Raw genomic sequence first — 19,552 nt, 5'->3', positions numbered from 1 at the left:
TGTTTGGTGTTCACTGATAGTAGTGGGGATCCCTTAGCCAGACAGCAATTTAGATACTAATCAAACTTTGTCACAGGAAGCAGAAAAATAGATGAGAAAAGCAATCAAAGGGTTGATAAATAATAGATTACCATAGTACAGCTAAAGTAATGAAGTTGTGTCCAAAGGCCTGAGCTTGCAGAAATTCAATGAAACCACTGGAGTAATCACTTTCAAGACTATAATTCGTCATTTTGTATTGGTAATGCTAGACTTGTAATTATTCTCTTGTTATAATTTAAGACACATTAGATGCACCTGCAAAAGTAAAACTCTTGGTACTATTCCTGTGTGACCTTGGATAAGCCACTTCACCTCCCAACATTCTAGTCTCTCCAGCTGTAGACTGGAGATTTACAACCTTCGTTAGTAATGGGATTGAGATCTCATTTGGATAACATTTATGCAAGTGCCAAGTATGATTATTATTTTAGCTGACAGATAAAAAGACTGTCACTTGTTTCTGAATGCTTTGCAAAGCAAAAGACACAAGGATGAAATTATGCCGATCGTCTTTTTTGTTTTGCCTGCTTACGGCATTTGATTGAACTTGTCTGAATCCCATGATAAATATGCAACTTAACAAAGGATTAAATGAAAGACCATTTAATTACCTGAATCAGAGCTTGTAAAAATGTATATGTGTTCATGGCAGGGGGAGAGGATTGGTGTAATTAGTACCCCTGAATTTAGGAAAATTGTGTCTAGCAGAAAAATGTGTATATGTTTGGCAAAAATTGAGTGACAGGTCAAGAACTCTTCAAGCTAAGAAGATTACATCAACAGATGCATTCCCCATCTGCTCACTGAATGCACAAAAATGGAATTCACATTTTTTCTCTGTTTATCAGCTGAAGTTCCAGTTATACTCAGAGTTCATGAATCAAAGGGTTTGTGAATAGCCAATACTGAGAAGTATAAAACATGAATAATATAACATGAAAGGAAGCTATTTTCTATGTGAAATGAAAGGTATCGTCAAAGACACATTCTGGTCTTCATTATGAAACTCACATTCCTATTCTCAACAGGTACAATCTAAAGACACACCAGAACAGCAAATCTGTATTTGCACCAAATGTAATCTCACTACCAAAAGCTGGCAGTGAACAGTGTTATTGGGACAATAAGTCACCATCACCATTGACTGATTCTTTAAACCATGTTCTAACAAATGTTTTAAAATCTTACACATGTTGAGGTGGTGGGACTTCCATAAGACACTGAAATCATATGAAATATTCTTACCTGCTGGAGATATAGTGATTCTTACTTCAGTGTCTTGCAGTGCTATTTAGGGGAGATTGACGAAAGTTATTTAAGTTCAAATAACAGGACCTCATACTAAGAAATTAACCACACAACTTCCTATTCATTAAATTATTCATGAATCAACAAAGATTTATCAATGGCAGGATTTGTGCAAGAGCTTGAGCTATTACAAAGAACAATAAAGACCAGTCACTCTTGCCCCCACCGCAGCCCCACATTGGTCCTTACTCAATTCTGATCAACACCAATTGCACATTGTATTTTGGCTCACACATTCTCAATCCATCTGACTGCAATTCGTCATACCTTAGACTGGAAACACAAGACCTTAATTTACATTTTCCAAAGGCTCTAGTTATTGCTACTACTGCAAAGATCCATGAAAGGCAATGCTAAAATTTGGAGACCGTTTCTTCCAATATTAATTATGTAAAAGTGTTTATAGGAATGGTTAACCTCTCCATGCTGAGGCTAAAGAGGAGCTATATAGATAACTGGCTTTTATTTTCTTTTATTTGAATGATTCCTGTGTTGAGATTCCCTACCGTGCAGAAGTTTTCAACTAAGCTCAGTGCCTGTGTTGTATGATCAAATCCAGACAGCTGGAATTCTGACATAAAACCAGTTATATGGGGACTGAACTTTAATATCCATTATATTATTTAATTCTCACAAGAAAGCCCTTGGGAAAGTATGACTGAGAGGAGGGTGAGGAGTAACATTATTTCAATGGAGCAAATTAAACATGAAAAGAGAAAAACAGATACTCTGGAATTGTAGGCAACAATGACAATTTCAAGGCCAACAGAAGCTCTGAGGAAATCTGGATACTCAGAGATAAAAAAAAAAAAAAATTGTGGCAGTTAGTGATTCCCTTCTTAGAGGCATGAAAAGATCAGTGGGTAGATTATCATGGACAGTTGACAAGTCTGTTGTCACACAGGTGTTTCTATTCATGACAAGAGGTATTGCTCAATAAGAGCAAATGCACTACCTGAATACCTGCTAAACACCTAATGATTTGTATGCTTAAATGCATGATGCTGGGAGAACAGAGATGGGAAGAATCTTTAGGTGCTCCAAAGTTTTGGATAGAAAACTAAACCACTTGGAAGCACAGATGGTGTTTTCACTACTTCTAACAGTTGGGACTTTGGAAGGGATAGAGAAATCTTGGATGTGAACACTTGGGTATGCAGATGGTAATGGCGAAATGGTTTGGCCAACAGTTTTAAATTCCAGATTGATAGATTCTTATCCACAAAAGAATGAGAAGGAGGAGGAGAAGAAAGAGGAAGAAGGAAAAAATGGATAAAGAAAATATAATTTAATACACAAGTATGAAAATAATGTGTATTAAGTTATGGTTTCTTTACCTATTATCTTTGTAAATAATCAGAAGACCACATAACCATCCAGGGCAGCAACCAAGGGTGTAAAATATTTGCCAAATTTCGACCAGTAAAACAACTGTGATAACTTAATTGAATTTGTTGCTTGGCACCCATAATGTAGTATTGAGATATGGGAGTCAGTAAGTAGAGAAAGTTTCTGACAGAACTCAAACTACCCATAGAAATCAAGTTTATGCTGGGACAAGTGACAAAGCAGTAAGAAAGATAAGCAGAGTCTAGCAGAAGTCTTGGCCAAAGGAGATTCATTTCTACAATTATGAAGGAAACACACAAAAAAAGGATTCTTAACAGTGGAAATGCCACCTGCTCTTAAAATCTAGGGGATAACAAAAAATTTGGTTTAGGAAATATATATTAAAAAACTTGAACTGTCATAATACCTACTTTTAACATTTTTACTTAGGACATAGAGGACCATTTAAAGATTTCTCAATATAATTTTGTAGTAGGTGGCTTTCCCTTAGGATATTTATGGTAAAATCATGAGCTAAAATAAGATTAACATTGAAGGCAATATGAGAACCAAGTCTTCAAAATGGCAGGAATTGGATTAATTTATGTATTCACGGTTTACTGAGTGCTTGTTGTGTGCTCAGCATTGCTCAGAGTCCAGGAGATAAATAACAATTTCTACTCCTAAGAAACTTAATAGCCTCGTTGGGGGTAGACAGTCCTGTATGATACTGCTACATGAGTATCAATGGGCTGTCAGGAAAAAGCTGCAGAGTCAAGAGGGATTAGAAGCTTGAAGAGAGAAGAAATTTACCAGGTCGAAAGGAGCGGAGAGGAGAAGGGCCCCCAGAGAGAACAGCACAAGAGCAGGGAGCTGAGACTCTCACTGTATTCAGTCTCATGGTGTGCAAAGGGGAAAATGCAGGAAATGGAGCCACAGAAAAATGAGATGGGGCTTGTGACGAGCTTTGTAATACCTGCTCAAAAAGATATTGTGTTTTCTACTATGAGTGACAGAAAACATTTAAAGGTTTAAGAAGTTATGAGGTAAGTGTGAAAACTTTGTTTCATTTGATCTAAATGTTGTTTGTTTTTATTGAACTATCTCTGCAGTACTCTGGTTTTAAATCGTATTTTGAAGACAGCTCCTTCTTGTTCACAAAGTAGCCCTAACAACCTTTTTTAGCAAGCGCTGTGAAAAAGCATTGAGCCTCCCCGCCATATTTACAAAGTGAAGACACTGCATTCTTGGCTTTCTACATTTAAGACAAGATCTTTCCTGTTTTAGAATGAATTTTGTTAGCAAACCCAGCAGGAAGCAGTAAACAAAACTGCAGTGAAACTTTATTACATCTTCTGTGGCAGTACATTGTCACCCTCAGTGTGAGTAGGATTTCCACCTCCAGGAGATGCCATCTCTCCTTGTGACAGCTGGCTTTGTTCTTGTAAAGGGAGAGATCTCTTACCTAATAGACATTAATTGCTTCATGTAAGTTTAAGAAGGTGCAGGGGTGTGTCCCCAGTGACACAGTGCCAAGAACCTTCCCTAATACAAATAAATCATTACACTATGGTCTAGAGCTAAAGAAAGCTAATACAGTAATTTTATTTTCTGAAATGTTAATGTTTGTTTACATTCCTGGAGCTAGTCAAGGCTCTGGATTCCCACTCAGAGTTCATGGCCTCAAAGTTGTAGCAATGCACAGGAAAAGTTAGACATCAACAACATGGCCTTGGAAAGATTTGTCAACCATGGGACAATAATAACTGCTTATTTTGAAGACTAGAAAATATAGTTTATCGGAAATATGTCTGTTAACATATTGTTCGGTTCCAGATTTTCCCATATTGCAAAACTTTTTTGTTGTCACATTGATATAATTTGCTGTGAGGAGGTTTTACTGTGTTTAATCAGTCTCCAATTTCTTTTAGAGGTGACACTATTTACCTATTTGATGTTGAGTTACCATTTCAGACAGCTTTTATACATGAGACTATTTTTTGTATTATCTGTGCTCTTCACAAATTCTGACCACGTTAGCAAAAATCTCTCAACACTTAAGCGATGTCTCTTTTTCCATGTGATAATATACTACAACAGAAAGAGCACCAAACTTAGAAGGCTTGAATTCTAGATCAAAGAGTGTCATTCATGAAATAAGGGACCTTAAAAATGTCATTTAATCTCTGGGTTTTAGAGTCCCCATTTTACAGGTGCTCTTGGTAGATCAGACAGGAAAAATATACCTGAAAGCATGTCGATGTGCCTAAAATGCAAATTATTCTTCAAAGACTGTGTCTTCATTTAATCTTAATAAAAGGCCGATTTAAAGAATATTTATTTGGAACTGAGCTAATATAGCCCTAGTGAATTTGATACAGGTATTAAGCTCAGATAACCAACAGAAATGGATGGTTAATATGCCCCTTCAAATGTCTCTTTGAGTGTCAGCCTTCTCTTCTGAAATATTGATAGAAGAGCTAATCGATTCAAGATAGGACCCATGGGTGAATGTCTGCAGTGCTCAGATCCAGACACTGACTTCAGCCTGATCCATGCAGTTTAGAATTGAGGGTTGGCCAGTTATAAAATTAACAACTTGCAGTGAAAATTTCAAAACACATAGACTCTTTTCACAGTCACTATTTTACTTCTTAAATATGAGGCTCAGAGGTATCTTTTTGTCTCCAGAAGTTTTCAATCTGCTAAAAACCCTGGACAAGTATTTGACTGAGCCCCTCGAGTTCCACGCCAGCAGCAAAGGCAGAAATAGTTTTGGCCTGGCAATTTTGAGGCAGGTGTTACCAGTTGGTTGCCTGAACCATGGAAAAACCTCCTTCTGGCCTTTTTAAAATGCCTGATTTGAGCGGCACTACCTCCTGATGGGCCTGCCAGAGAGAATTAGTTTCAGAATGCACTCAGAGGAAGTGGACTGAAGTTACTGGATAAACTAGGAATGTATACATAAATATTGGAAAAGTTTACCAAAAACAACAATCTTGGTGTGGGCATCATTGAAGTTGAACTGCCCTTTTTTGTTGTTTTGTTTTGTTTTCTGATGGTATTTATCCAATGGGTTCAGCTGCTTATATTGGAGTTTTGTTCATGATAGTAAAATCAAGTCACAGGAAGTCCTTTTTAAAATACACTCAGAGTGATGAAGGCAAAGTATTACGACATGTGTTAGTGTTATGAATCAAACCAAAGACTAGAAAATATATGTGCATGTCCTGCTTTCTGAAATACAGGCTCTCCTCATTTTGAAGAATATAAACACTCCAGAAAAGCTAATTTAAGTCAAATTTACTTCTGGTGGTCTTCCATGGATCAAAAGAAAGTGATGTGATTCTTAGAAAAATAAATTCTCTGGTGAATTTTATTATTGGTTTTAAGTGTGAAATGAGTAATGAAGACTCTTCAGTGGTTAAGTGTTTGAGGGGCATGTGTCCTTTGAAAATTTCATGAAACCTGAATGTCTCCCCTGGAAAAGTGAATAAAGTACATACCACACAATTTGGTTTGTAATTCCATAGAGTTCCAGACTCACTGATGGATCCCAGCACACCCGGGCTTCCCACAGTGTTTATCTATACTCTCCCACCTCGCAGGTCTTTTTATTTTTCTCTCTTATTTCGCAGCTTTCCCTTTTTCCATAGACTCTCTCTCTCATAGATCTGGTGTGAGTTATTGCTCACGGCCTCATCATCCCTGAAAGCCAGTTGGTTTGTGAACCTATAATGTGCATAGATCTCAACCAGAAATGACAAAAGTGAGCGCTATCATTCACCGGGTTTCTACTCTGGACAGGTAGTGTGCTGAATGCTTTACATGCCACTCCCCACACTCCACATTGTCATGAGGTGTCTGGGATGATTTCTGTGTATCCACTAACTCAGAGGAAGCAAAAGGTACTGTCTATATTTCAGGGATACCAGAGATGATGGACCCATGCCTCTTATTCAAGAACCCCAGAAACACTGATTAAGAATGCCAGACAGTTTGTGCGTCATTAGATCAGGTGGCCACCTTCCCCATTCACACTTTGCACTTGACCGGAGTTGGAGGTAGAACAGCCTTTCAGATCTTCTTATTAAGAAATCTCACTTCCCTGCATCACTGCTCTGAAATCACTACCACGCACCTCTGACTATTGCCTTTTGCTTTGCTGTATTCAAACAGGTAACATCATTGACTCAAGAGGTCTCCCAGTTAGGTAAAGACATGAGGAATGTGATGCAACTTCTAGAAAACGTTCTGTCACCCCAGCAGCCGTCCCAGTTCTGCTCTCTGCACACCACCTCTGTGTGTCCCTCCAGGGACAGCTTACAGACCAGGATGACCTGGAGTACACACCAACCTTGCCTACACTTCCAAGGAGGTGGAGCTGCTTATACTCAAGCACAACTTTGTCACGGAAGAGTCACCTCTGACATCTGGAGTGTAGATCGCTCCTCAGTGGAAAGCAGCCCCCAACGAACTGGAACTCATGAGCAAAATACTGCAGACAATGAACTTTGTCATTCTCCAAACCTTGATTTTTCACCTGCCCACTACCAGGTTGTCCAAGAAGGTCATTTGCAGTTTTTAAGGTGCATCTCTCCACATTCAGATACTACACTGACGCCTCTGCAGTCCATTTCGGCGACTCTTTCATCCTCTGTCTGTTCTTCCTCAGAAACATCTTTGCACCTGGTTCTCCCAAGCAGATCAGAGGAGGGCAGCTTCAGCCAGGGTGCCATGAGTTCGTTCAGTCTGGAAAACTTGCCAGGATCTTGGGACCGGGAAGGAATGGCATCAATCTCTACTGAACCCTTAGAAAACTTTTCCTTGGAAGTTGTCACAAGCACAGCAGAAGTGAAAGATAATAAAGCCATAAATGTATGATATTAGTGCATGTGAGGCAGCTGCCAGTTGCAAACCCACCACTGCATGACAGCTTTAGTTTGCCTTTTTTGCCTCTGGCAGGTTTGAACATTGACCAAAGTTGGGAGTCCTGCAGAAGAGGGCTTGAGGAGCCAGGAGAAGGCACAACCACCTCCAGACTGTAGCAAACACTTTGTAGATCCTAGAAACATAATGGAACCATTTTCCTGTACAGGTATTAACTTACTGGTCTGTTTGACAGACTTCAGTAAAAGTCCAAAGACCCTGAGGGTCTGAGCAGCTAGAAGTCCCAGACAAAGAATTCGTGGGTTCGTTTTGTCCTAGGTGGCTTTTGTGAAGTGCAGCAAAGGTTTTTCCTGAGTGCCTGTTTGTCATTCTTGAACAATATCTGTAGCACTGTCGGCCTCAGGAATGCACAGCTCCTGCTGATCTATTTTTCTTTTTGTGAAGGCAAAGGGACAATTATCACTGCATGTCATCTCCTAGACAATCAGTCAAATAGAGCTGGTGGCCAGTGGTCAGTTATTGCACGTTATTTGCCATGTAAATGAATATGTCTTTATTTATCAAAAAAAAGAGAGGCTATTTTTATATCCTTGGTATGAAATATGTATTTAAACTATTTAAAATATTTATAAAGAAACGAATGTTTTCTTTTCATTTTGGTAAAAAAAAAGAGCTTGCCATTTTAACAAGAAATGCACTATGTTATGTATAGTAGATCAAAAAGTATTTATTATTGAGGATGTAGTTTCAAAAGGAATTCCCCTTTTATCTGCATGCAGTTTGCAACAAACGTATCCTCACGTTTCTGGATTACAAAAGAAAAGTGAGGTCATATTTTATTAACGAAATGAAAACATGGACTGAGTGTCAAGTACACAAGCTCTGGCCTGGTGGCGTGGAGGGCTGCACCTACTTTCTGCTGACTTGCATCAACAACCTGAATTAAAGTGGCCCCACTGTGCCAGCATAAATGTCCCTCCTCTAGACATCATACTTAGGTGTTCAGGAACTCAAAAGTGGTCTGTGGAATATGAGACCACAACTACATTGAGCCATTTTGGCTTAAATTAATGAGAAAAACTTGGGTATATCCTTCCCCTATGCTCTTCCTTCAGGAGAGGTTGTAGACCGGTGAAAATTACAAAACATAGCCAAGACTTTGAGCTATGACTTGTGAGAGATTCCAGCTTACATTGGATCAGCATTTTAATTCGTTTTCTTTAAAGCTCTCAACAATGTTGTAAGTTTTGTGGAGCAGGTGTTTTCATTCTTATTTTGCAGAAGAAAACACACACACACACACACACACACACACACACACGGTCCCAGAGATAACACAGTAAGGATGCTAGAGGTGGTCTAGAACTCATAATGCTCCCTGTATCTCAACTAGCTTGCAAATTTAGATGCTGGCTTGGTAAGGGTTTAAATAAAACTTCGCTTAAGCCTTCGCTTAAGTTTTATTTTATGTTTAAGAACATTTAGGGCCTAATCATCCCAGACGTTCCTAGAAAACCTATTGAATTCACATTCTAGAGTCCCCTTGTTCTTATTTCTCACCACAAAAAATAAACAATCCGAGAATTGTATCAAAAACATCTAAACAAAGCAAGACTTCTGATATGTGAATCTTACACTCTAAAAATGGCTAGGGTGGCAGAAAGAAAAGACATCCTCTCTCAGAAAAAAAACGGAAACAGTACATGTTTCTGGGGCAGGTCACTCAAGACTCAATGTCTTCTACTCTCCCACTTCCAAAATTCAATCTCCCTACCTAAGTGAATGCAGAAATAGAGGCAAAGGCAACATTCTAGATTCAATGTGTTCATTTGTATTCCCTATTTTGCTTATCTCAACCTATGTCATCATTTGACGTACCATTCAAAAAAGAACTAATTGGGGTTGGTTGATGAATATCCTTCTGGCAAACTAGTACTACTATTACTAATGCTACTAATGCCTGACATTCTGTTTTTGAGTACTGACTGTATACCAACAGATGTTTAGAAATTAACACGTTATGTTTCTGCATATGATCATCAAACAGTGCTAAAATTTCCTTGTTATTATTATCCCCATTTTGTAAATAAATAATTGGGACACAGATCTTTTAACTTGCCCAATAACATTGTTTTAAATGATAGACCCAATACCCCCATGGCCATGCTGGGTACGCCTCCCTTCATGTCCAAATCCATTCTTGCTGCCTTTTAAAACTTTACTAGTAATTAATTTCTTTTGAAATCCACGAATAAAATAAAATAAAATATTCGTTGGGTTTTTTTTTAAGTAAGCATACAAATGGGATAAATTAGTTCAGCTCTGAGGATTTAGGGGAAGTCCAGTGAAATACCTGGAAACGTGCCTACATTTTTTCAGCCAGTCACCTTCCCTGTATCTCCTCCTAATAACTGACTTTTGCGAGCAGAAAAGTGAGCTGCCTTCCCTGGGTACATCTGCAACTGGGCGAGAATGAGCAAGCACCTGGGAGAAGAGAGGATTCCCATGAGTTTCTTACAGGAGGGCACCTGCCGCATCTGAATCAGCCCCACCTTATTGGTTATTAGCCTTGTCATCATTCTGACAAACAGGACTCTCCCATATGCAGGGCAGCTCAGAATAATATGTTTTTTTGTTTTTGTTTTTGTTTTTTATGCATGTTGTGATATTATTTCAGGAAATGAGAATTCTAAGTTTTTTCTAGATATTTGATTTTCTAAACATTATTGCTATGCAAATAGCAGAGGCCCTTGTCTTCTAATCAGGGATGCGTTTTTGGATCCCTACATTTTCCTCACCCACCCACTCTCTGCTAAAGGAGCAAAGCAAGGATCCAAAGGGAACAGAGCACTTATTTTTTTGATTGAGTATATTTTCTTAAAAATAATATTGGAGACTAAAGGCTTCTGTGTAGTTCTAATTAGGAGAACCAGACAGACAAATTATTGAAGACTTAATTTTAATTCAACATAGAAAGAAGTTTCTGGCAATTAAAGCTACTTACAAATGGAGTTTATTGCTTCGAGAGTTGGTAAGATCACTATCAAAGTGTCCTTTCAGAGGCTGAATAACTATTTGATAGGACTACTGTTTTCCAGAAGGGCTCTGTAGTCGGTGTTAGCAGAATCACATGAGGTACTTGTTTAAACTGCAGAAAATCTAGCTTTAACCTAGTCCCTTTGGGTGGGGCCTGGGCATCTCCCATTTAATAAACTCACTGGGTGACTTACATATACTAAACATTGGGATGTATTGGTCTGCAATCCATAATAGTACAGGATTGAGACCTTACCAATTTATATATAAGTGGACTGTCATCTAAATTCTGTTAAAGATAGCCCTAACTTAGCCTAAAGCTGTATAATGGAGAGGCCTGATTAACCCCCATAACAATAGTCTCAAGCCCTAGTTTGAATGACATATTTACAGGGCCCTAACTGCTATGGTTTGGGCTGGGTCCCAACTGATTCTGATATGGATGTTCCAGGAAACAAACTCCAGAAACATTGCCCTAAGCAGTGTAATCATCTCTTAGTTAATGAGGAGCTGGTTCTATGGGAGGTGGACCAGCTAGAATCAAACAAATTAAAACTGACAATTGTGGACAATATTATTTCCATACAGTTCTTAATACATCAATGAATTTTTAATGAAAATGACTGGTCATTTTCTCCACGAAAACTTTAAGCATTTATTGTTTCAACTAATAGTAAAGTACCTACTATGTGTTCTGCATGAGTACTTCTTGATTTGTTGTAGGGCTTTGTTTTCTTGTCTTATTTGGATATTCTAAAAGGGAAAAAAAGTGAAAATGCCTTATGAAGTCTCATAAACTGGTCAGTTCTTCCCAGATCGGGAAGAATCCCATCTGGATGTGAAGAAAGTCAAGTATTTGGTTAGAGAATGACAACTACTGTGGGTAGCCTCTGTGCAGAATGGACTGCTAATGTCAAGACTATGATGTATCAGACCAAAGGAAATTGCTTGCTCCAAATAGTTCTTGCTGAGGCTGCTTCTTCTCGTGAAGGGTATAGTTTATTTTCTAAGGTCATCCTTTTAAGACATTGCCTTTATTACAGAATTCTATATAGTGCTCCAAACGTAGCCCTCCCTTAGATCATGACCATCACTGAAAATAAAGCCTCAGCGCATGTGCTACCTGAATTAAAGGCTGTTCCAAAAGTCTTTTCTTTGCCTGCTTCTTTCAGTTTATCCAAAGGCAAATGCTCCAAATAAATACGATGTTGGAAAAGGAGCAGGAGTTTTGGAGGGCCACAAATGAGTATTAGCTTCCAACCATTTTTCCTTGCTCTGCGACCTCAGACAAGTTATTTAACATTTCTGAGCCTTGATTTCTTCATCTAAATATTGAGAATTAAAAGATATCTAACTTGCAGAATTTTGTGAAGGTTTAATGAAATAATTTATGTGAAAGCACATTGCCTGACCTATAATGAATGCTAAGCAAATGTCAGTTCTATCTCCTGACGCCCTCCGACCTCCCCCTCCTGCTCTCATCTCCCTCTCTCCCTTCCTTTCTAAGTCATGCAGCCTTCCTTCCCGCCACCTCCTCTTTCCCGACTTCCTCCCTGGCTTTCCCTTCTCCATCCTCCTTCCCCCTTCCATCTTCCATATTTTCTGCTCCCTCTTTCCCTCTCCCTTCTCTAACTTCTGGAAGATAATCCCCCTTCGACATCTTCTCTGCATAGGTCACAATCTAGCTTTTACACTATGTCCCCTACAATCTATTCCTCACGGAATTACCAATCAAGTCAACAATTACCTTTAAAATAAAACAAAGCAAAAATTCATTGAGAAGGCACCAGGCTAAAAATTTGTTCTCTCTGCTCCCAGCCATCTTAGCTCCAACCCATGTGGCTTCTGATTTTGTATCTGAATTTTAGTAATTACAGCCTTATTTTAAACTCTTTACAATTACAGAAAGAAATTTATTCAATAACATGAATATATCACATAAACATATACTTTTTTTGCCCATAAAGTTTCTCTATGGAAATTTGGTGTTGCTTCAAAAGTCATATACAGATTTTTGTCATATCCGCCATCCCCAGCCACAGACCTGTGCACTGTCAGCCAAAAGCTTCAGAACCTTCCCTGTGGCAAGTGGTCTTGCCCTCTTGTTCATCACTCCTCTAGCTGGAAACAGAGATGATGAAATGCCTACTACTTCACGAGAATGCCTCCAAAGCTTCTCCTTGATATCCAATTGAGAGAATAGGTCCCACCAGAGGAAATAGCTAAAATGTCATTCCCTGCAGCTTGTGTCCTGAAAGAATCTGTTTCTTGGGTTGTGTCATTCAACAGAGCTCTGAATAAAGAGCTCACAAAAGACCTGAGGACAGCACAGTGAGGCAGAGAACACCACACCTGCAACTGTTGTTCCAGGGAATTAAATAAACCGTACTTTCTAGAAGAAAACAACTGAGCAGGTAAAACACATCCTATGGGCAAAACTGTGCCTTTTCGGATTATTTCCTACTGGCCTAGGTTTTTCCCCTACAAAGAAAAGATGCTGGGAATGAGATGGATTAATTTAATAATGAATCTAAGGCTCTGTTTTGAGGTTTCCTTTTTTTTTTTTACAGCTGGCTTGATAAAAATAAAATATACATATGTGATATTATTGAGTACAACAGAGAATAAAATGAGAGGAAGTGAGATTTAAAAGTGTGTCCGTGCTTTTCATTTTTGTAAGAAATCAATATACTACCTCGAAGGGACCATTCTCAATTAAGAATTCTCTCTAGGGTAAAGAGTACCCTAACCCATTTGGCACTCTTGCTTTCAGTAGCAAATTCTCTACCAATGCTGAGGCCCCTGAACTCCAGTGGGCAGTTTATTGTTCACTGTGATTTATTTGTCCTGAGGTTCCTGAACTCAGCATGGAGGTTGGCATTATCTGCTGCTGAGGACGGGGCTCAAACTCAGCTGCATCTCTCAGGGAACACAGCCATCTAAGTGGCTGCAGTTTCATGGCTAACACTCTGAGTGTCTTTAGGGTCCCTTTCCATGATTGGCAGTGATATCCAGGAGCCCCCAGGTTGAAACACAGATGTCTGAAAGTTGCCATGGTAACCATTACCCAAAATGAGTCATGATTACTCCTCCTGCTCTAATCAGGCAACTTGTGGAACAAAATCAAATTGTTATCTCTGGTGTCTAGTATCCAAAATATATTTAAGCCCTAGACCTGAATCACTTAACATATCTCTAGTTTAACTTACACACAAAAAACACATCCACAGAAAAAGGATAAAGGAGATAGCATTTCTGACTTGATTTTCAAAGTGTGGCCAGTGGAGCAGTAGCAGCTTCACTTGGGAGCTTGTTAAAAATGCAAAATCTTGGGCCCTATCCCAGACCTACTGAATCAGAGTCTGCATTTTAACAAGAATTTCACATGCACATGTTACAGTTTTGATAAACAGTGGGATAAACATTGGTTCTTGACTCTGGCCACCCATTAGAATCACCTGTGCAGCTTTTAAAACCCAAACTCCTGCCTTGACCTCAAAGATTCTGATTTAATTTGTCTGAATGGGACACAAGCATCTGTAAGGTCTAAAACTTCCCAGGTGACTCCAGTATGCAACCACGGTTTAAAAAACACTGCCAGTCTAGAACAGCAGTTCTCAAAATGTGGCCCCCTGACTAGCAGCATCAGCATCACCAGGAACTTATTAGAAATAAAAATTCTTAGGCACCACTCTAGACCTAGAAAGTCAGAAACTCTAGGGGTGACCCCAGTAATGTATGGTGATTCCTGTGCCTGCTAAAGTTTGAGACAACTGCTCTAGTCTGGACAACAAAGGAACTAGCATGGGCTGAAGTAGATCTTAAATAGGAAGAAGTTTGAAAGTAAAAATATATTATTACATATTAAATGTTTAATAAGATATGTATTAATATCAACCTTCTTCCCAGAGACTCATCATTTTCTATTTCAAATATTCCTCTGTGTTTTAAAACTGTACTGATATATGAACATATAACTTTCTAATTAGAATACGCTCTCTATTTTGCCACCTTTTCTATTTCTAGTTTAGCCTAATGCTATACCTTGTGAAAAATTTTACTCCTAAGATAGCATTGGTGCATCTCTGGTTTATGAAGCCTGGCTTAGAAAAAGAATGATGTTGGTTATGACAGCAGTTCAAAATTATAGGATAGTGAACCATGGCCCAAGGGAGAATCTTCTTCCCCAAGACTACTATGTGTCCCAAGAAAAACCAATGTAATGTTTTTCCTAGTGTTGCTTATGTATTGTTCTTATGTTCAGAAATCAGGGCTTTGTATTTCAACATAGAATCAGCTGCATATATAAGTCATAAGAGCAACTTTATGCTGTTTTGATCACATTCATAGAAAATAATAACATAATCTGATTGTAGAGAGGTGGTACCTACAATAAACTATCATACACAAAATAATAAGAGAAAATTTTCTGTTATCAGAAACTTTTTATATTTATTCTAATGATGCCGATGTAAATCCTATGACAAACCTTTATGGAAATTCATTTTTAAACAAGTCTATTTTATTTTTATATGTGGAGCACCTATATTTTAGGGTTTCTGTTTTTAGACTAGACTAATTGGTCTGAATTTGCCTAATATGTAGTTAAAGTGATCTTTATAGAGATATTTGCAGAAGTAAATGTAAATAATAAGACAGGTTGAAATGAACTGAGTTTTTAACTCTACTTAACTATTTGACTTTAACAAGACAATTAAATTCTCAGACTCTTCATTCCCTCATCTCTGAGAAGGGGTATATTAATTTGAGTTAACCTGGAAGCCTATCTTGAGATAAAAAGTTTAATGAAATAGTTTATTTAGTGGATAACTTCAGAAAACACTGGAAGGGGAATGGGAAGGAAGCCCATAGAAGATGCATTGTTGAGCAGATAATCACTGTGGGCAAATGAGGCTCAATGGCCTTAAAAAGCTCTGGGAAATGTGGTAAAACATGACCATGAGTTGCCCTGCCCGAGGAGGAAGAAGGTGGTAAATTCAGCCTCCAACTCTCACCTGTCAATGGCTGAGGGATGCTCCCAGAGATGTTAACTCCACACTATGCCTGACTTGCCCCACGCAGAAGCAGAGAAAAAGCCTTGTCATAGAGTCACAGTGCTTGTCCTAGGATGTCTGGGGCATGGAATGGAATGGTGTGTACAGAGCAGAGGTGGGCAGGGCACTGTGAGCATCTACTACCTGAGGTATGTATCAGGTCCAGTCAAAAGACCGAAACCACACAATAATTTGAACAGGGAATACTTAATATAAAGAATTATTAATTATTTATGGTGGATTATCTTCTAAGCAGAGATGAAGAAGATTGCTGAAGAATACTGTATGGTGGAGGGAGACTGCCCAAAGAAGGAACAAATTTGGAAGAAGTGTTCCCAAAGTTAGGATCCAGACTTTGTTCGAGAAGGTGCAGATGTAGCCCACTGAAAAGCAGAGAGGTTTACTGGGTTGTCTGGGGCCAGAAATAGCCAGTCACTGGACTGAGGCTGGAGGACAAGGAAATGCATGCAGGGCAAACAGAAAAACCCCTGCTGGGGTGCAGGTGGACCAAAGCTGGTGCCAGAACTGGCAAGCTGAAGGTGAACATCACGAGGCGTCCAGTAAACTACTGGTCACGCTGTACTGCAGAAGCCGACTGAGAAGCAGCACACGGAAACCAAAAGACCCTTTTTTCTGCCGTGTCTCTCTCGCACCCTCTACTGGCGAAGGGGAAGTATGTACAAGTTCCAGTCCAGTATCTCTAATGGCAATGAAGCAAAGCAACGAATGGTAGATCTCCAGGAAAAGCAAAAAGCTGATACGAGACAATATTAGTTACATAAGATCATTCTATATGAAGTAAATGGAATGATATGTACTAAAACAACTTCTCAAGCTGTAAATTTCTCCTTGGTAGTATTTTTTAAATGAGTGTTTTTATTCAAAAACATCAGTATTGTTGCTTATGATAAAATAAAAATGTGTTTTTCACTGACATTATTATTTACTATTTCTTCTAAAAAAATCTTTGGCATATGAATTTATTAACAGGGTTTGTACTCCTTGTAAGAACGTTATGAATTGACTCCTGGGTCTGTAGACATTTTCTTTTGTTGCCTAATTTTTTTTTTTTTTAATGGGAGCCAAGTCTTTTTGCTACAATTAACAAATACTATAGATCCATTTTAATCTATGGAATAGATAAGCTCTGGCATATCTTGATTTCTCTTACTGCAAATTTTGATAGACGGTGGTGAAAATGGGGCCTATGTCTGGGGTGCAAGGTGAAGAAGCTATCGCTGAGCATCTGGAATGTCATTGCTTCTCTCCCTCAAAGACCCTCAGGAAACCACATCTCCTCTCACACTGGCTGGCGCAGGGTCAGACAGAGTACAATCAAAAACACCCAGGTTAAATCCTCTGATATAATACACTTTTCTCTCTTACCCTCCCCACTAGTGATAGGACTGTCAATTAAAATACCACCTTGAGATGCCTTTATCTCATACACATCTAATTAATTAACCTTTCCACTAAATGAATTAATCGCTTGGCCCATCAATATGCTTCTGGCTATGAATTTATTGTTTCCTTTCATTGCCATCAATGTTCTTAAAAACAGAGCAACAATCTATCTTAGTGTCTGAAGCTGGTCAGAGCATCCTTATTTCTTCCTCCTCCTTCTTGCTTCATGAAGTTTCAAAGACCAACAAAGGGATACATTCTCATTACAGCACAACTCACAGGCACAGAAACAAAAAGACAAGAAGAAATGACCATGGATGGAAACATACACTCTTTTTTGAGAGTTGAGCAGATAGTAGAGCAATTAGCATTTTGGAGGAAATTGTAATACAGAGGTCAGAGTTGCTAGAAGACAATTGGCCAAGCCCAGTGTGGAGGCGATGTACAGGGTAAAGGGAATTGGAAGAGGTGGCGCTAAAACCATTTCTGATTTGAGATCTCCCAATGATGGGAAAAGGAGAGAAAAGTAAAGGTAAGAAAAAATTCCTCTACTCTACTCAGATGTGACCAAAACTAAAATTAATAGCCCACAGAAGCATAGAAGAAGATAGTCAAGGGTGAGAAACAGTTTGGATAGTTAATATTCAAGTAGCTCATCCCCAAACTTGCAAAGCTTAAAGAAACCTGGCTTCTAGAACCACCAGAGTGAACTTCATCCTTCCTTCACTCTTGATGTTAAGACTGAGTTTCAGCCAGTTAAGTCGCTTAACTCTGGTGTTCAGCAGAAGGCCTGGATCAAGAGACAGCAGTTAGAAATACAATGAATTGAGATAAAAAGTAGCAGAATTGGGGAGTAAGCTCCACTGCATGCACCCACAACATCCACAGATATGGGAGATTCCATTTGTACCATCGGGGGTTGTATAAATTAGTCTCCATGTTGGGCTTTAACGCCATTCTTCCATGGTCCTCTTTCCATGTTTTACCTTTTCCTCTTATCTTCATTTCAACAAAAGATGACTTCATTGACCCTCTGCTATATGCCAGGTACTTTAAATGTGTGCTCTCATTTAATCTTCCCAATGAATCCATAAAATATGCTTTTTTATCTCTTTCTTGCAAATAAGAAAGCAGAGGCTGAGAAACCATGCAATTTCTCACAGCAAATAGGAAGTACAATCCTTCTGCTCAGATTCCAAAGACCACACTCTGCACAACTCCACGGTGTTGTTAAATCTCTCAGACCCTCCTGGATATTTATAAGCATATATTTAACCCTGTCCTGAACCTGAACTTGGAAAACAAATCATATTAACAAGCACATGCATTTGTACCATCCCTTAAACATGTAAATTTTTATGTGTCTCCTAATAAACCTGTTATATTGTTAGAGTACATGTTATCAGGCTTGTTTTATAGATGATATTGAGGCAAGGTTGAACAGGAGTCTAAACCAAAAAGAAATGAAAATAGCTAACATTCAATGGGCACTTGCAAGGTAACAGGCACTCTACTCAGTTTTATATATCAATTTGTTTTATCCTAACAATAACTCTCAAATAGTTACTGTTATCATCTTTATTTCATAGCTGAGGAAACCAAGGATTAAAAAAGGTAAATAATATGTCCAAAGCCACATTCTTAGTAAGTGGCTGAACAAGGATTTAAACCTAGCTATATTGGTTCCAGAACCCTTCCTTTTAACTCTGCATCATATTCCAGTTTTGTTATGTGCCTCTTCAGGTTGTAAGCCAGTCCAAGACAGCCAATGTCTCTCGATAGATTTATATTCCCACACAACAACTAGCACAGAGCCTGGCGCAAAATGGCGGCTGTGAAAATGTGACTGAAAGGCCATGTTATCTATATGATGACTAATCAATTAATAAAATTAATAAAAGGCTCATCATTACAAGGCTTCATACGACACTTTTACCATTCAAAGCAAATAACTGAAATGACATTTAAATTAGCCACTCTAAAAGGTCTGCTCCCATGTTTCCAGATCCCATCAGCTGTGCAGCAAAGGCGGGAGGTTAACAGGATTTAACATCGTACAATATCTGTGCCCCAAACTGGAACTCAGAGAGCGGCAGGATCCCCACTCAGCACATTCCATTTAATCTTCTTAATCAATAATAATCTCTTTCCTTAATGTAGCACTGTCTGAGGGACTTTTACAGAATTTGTATACCCTAAAGTATTAATTATTCAGCAAATAAATAACTTAAATTCTTAGCATTACCATCCTTATTTTCTAAAAAAAAAAAAAAGCGGAAGTCAAAGGAAATGGCATCTTTTCTTAAGGCTTAAGGTCTCTGAATTTCACAAGTCAATAGCTTGGATGCTGCTGCTGGTAAAAAGAACAGAAATATACACAAAGGGTTTTATTCCTTTATCTAAAGCAAAATGGCAAGGCATTCACACACAAACATTTAAAACAGCAGAGGCCTTTTTCTTCAGCCTCTCATTAAAGCAGCCACAAGTTA

The 19,552-nt window shown here is 38.6% G+C and overlaps 1 protein-coding gene across 1 annotated transcript in view; it reads left to right on the top strand.

Annotated features, from left to right (window-relative positions):
• The window catches only part of KCNH8 (potassium voltage-gated channel subfamily H member 8), a 306,005-nt gene extending 297,153 nt beyond the window's left edge, over positions 1 to 8,852 (top strand). Inside the window, exon 16 of the mRNA XM_039836783.1 lies at positions 6,859 to 8,852. Within this exon, the coding sequence (XP_039692717.1) occupies positions 6,859 to 7,563 (705 nt within the window). The 3' untranslated portion in view covers positions 7,564 to 8,852. The remainder of the gene's footprint in view (positions 1 to 6,858) is intronic.
• Positions 8,853 to 19,552: the final 10,700 nt, after the last annotated feature.

The sequence above is a fragment of the Pteropus medius genome, unplaced genomic scaffold, assembly GCF_902729225.1.
Source record: "Pteropus medius unplaced genomic scaffold, Ma_sr-lr_union100, whole genome shotgun sequence".
NCBI classification, from domain to species: Eukaryota; Metazoa; Chordata; class Mammalia; order Chiroptera; family Pteropodidae; genus Pteropus; species Pteropus medius.
The sequence above is the reverse complement of the archived record's forward strand: the minus strand, read 5'-3'. Positions and strand labels throughout refer to the sequence as shown.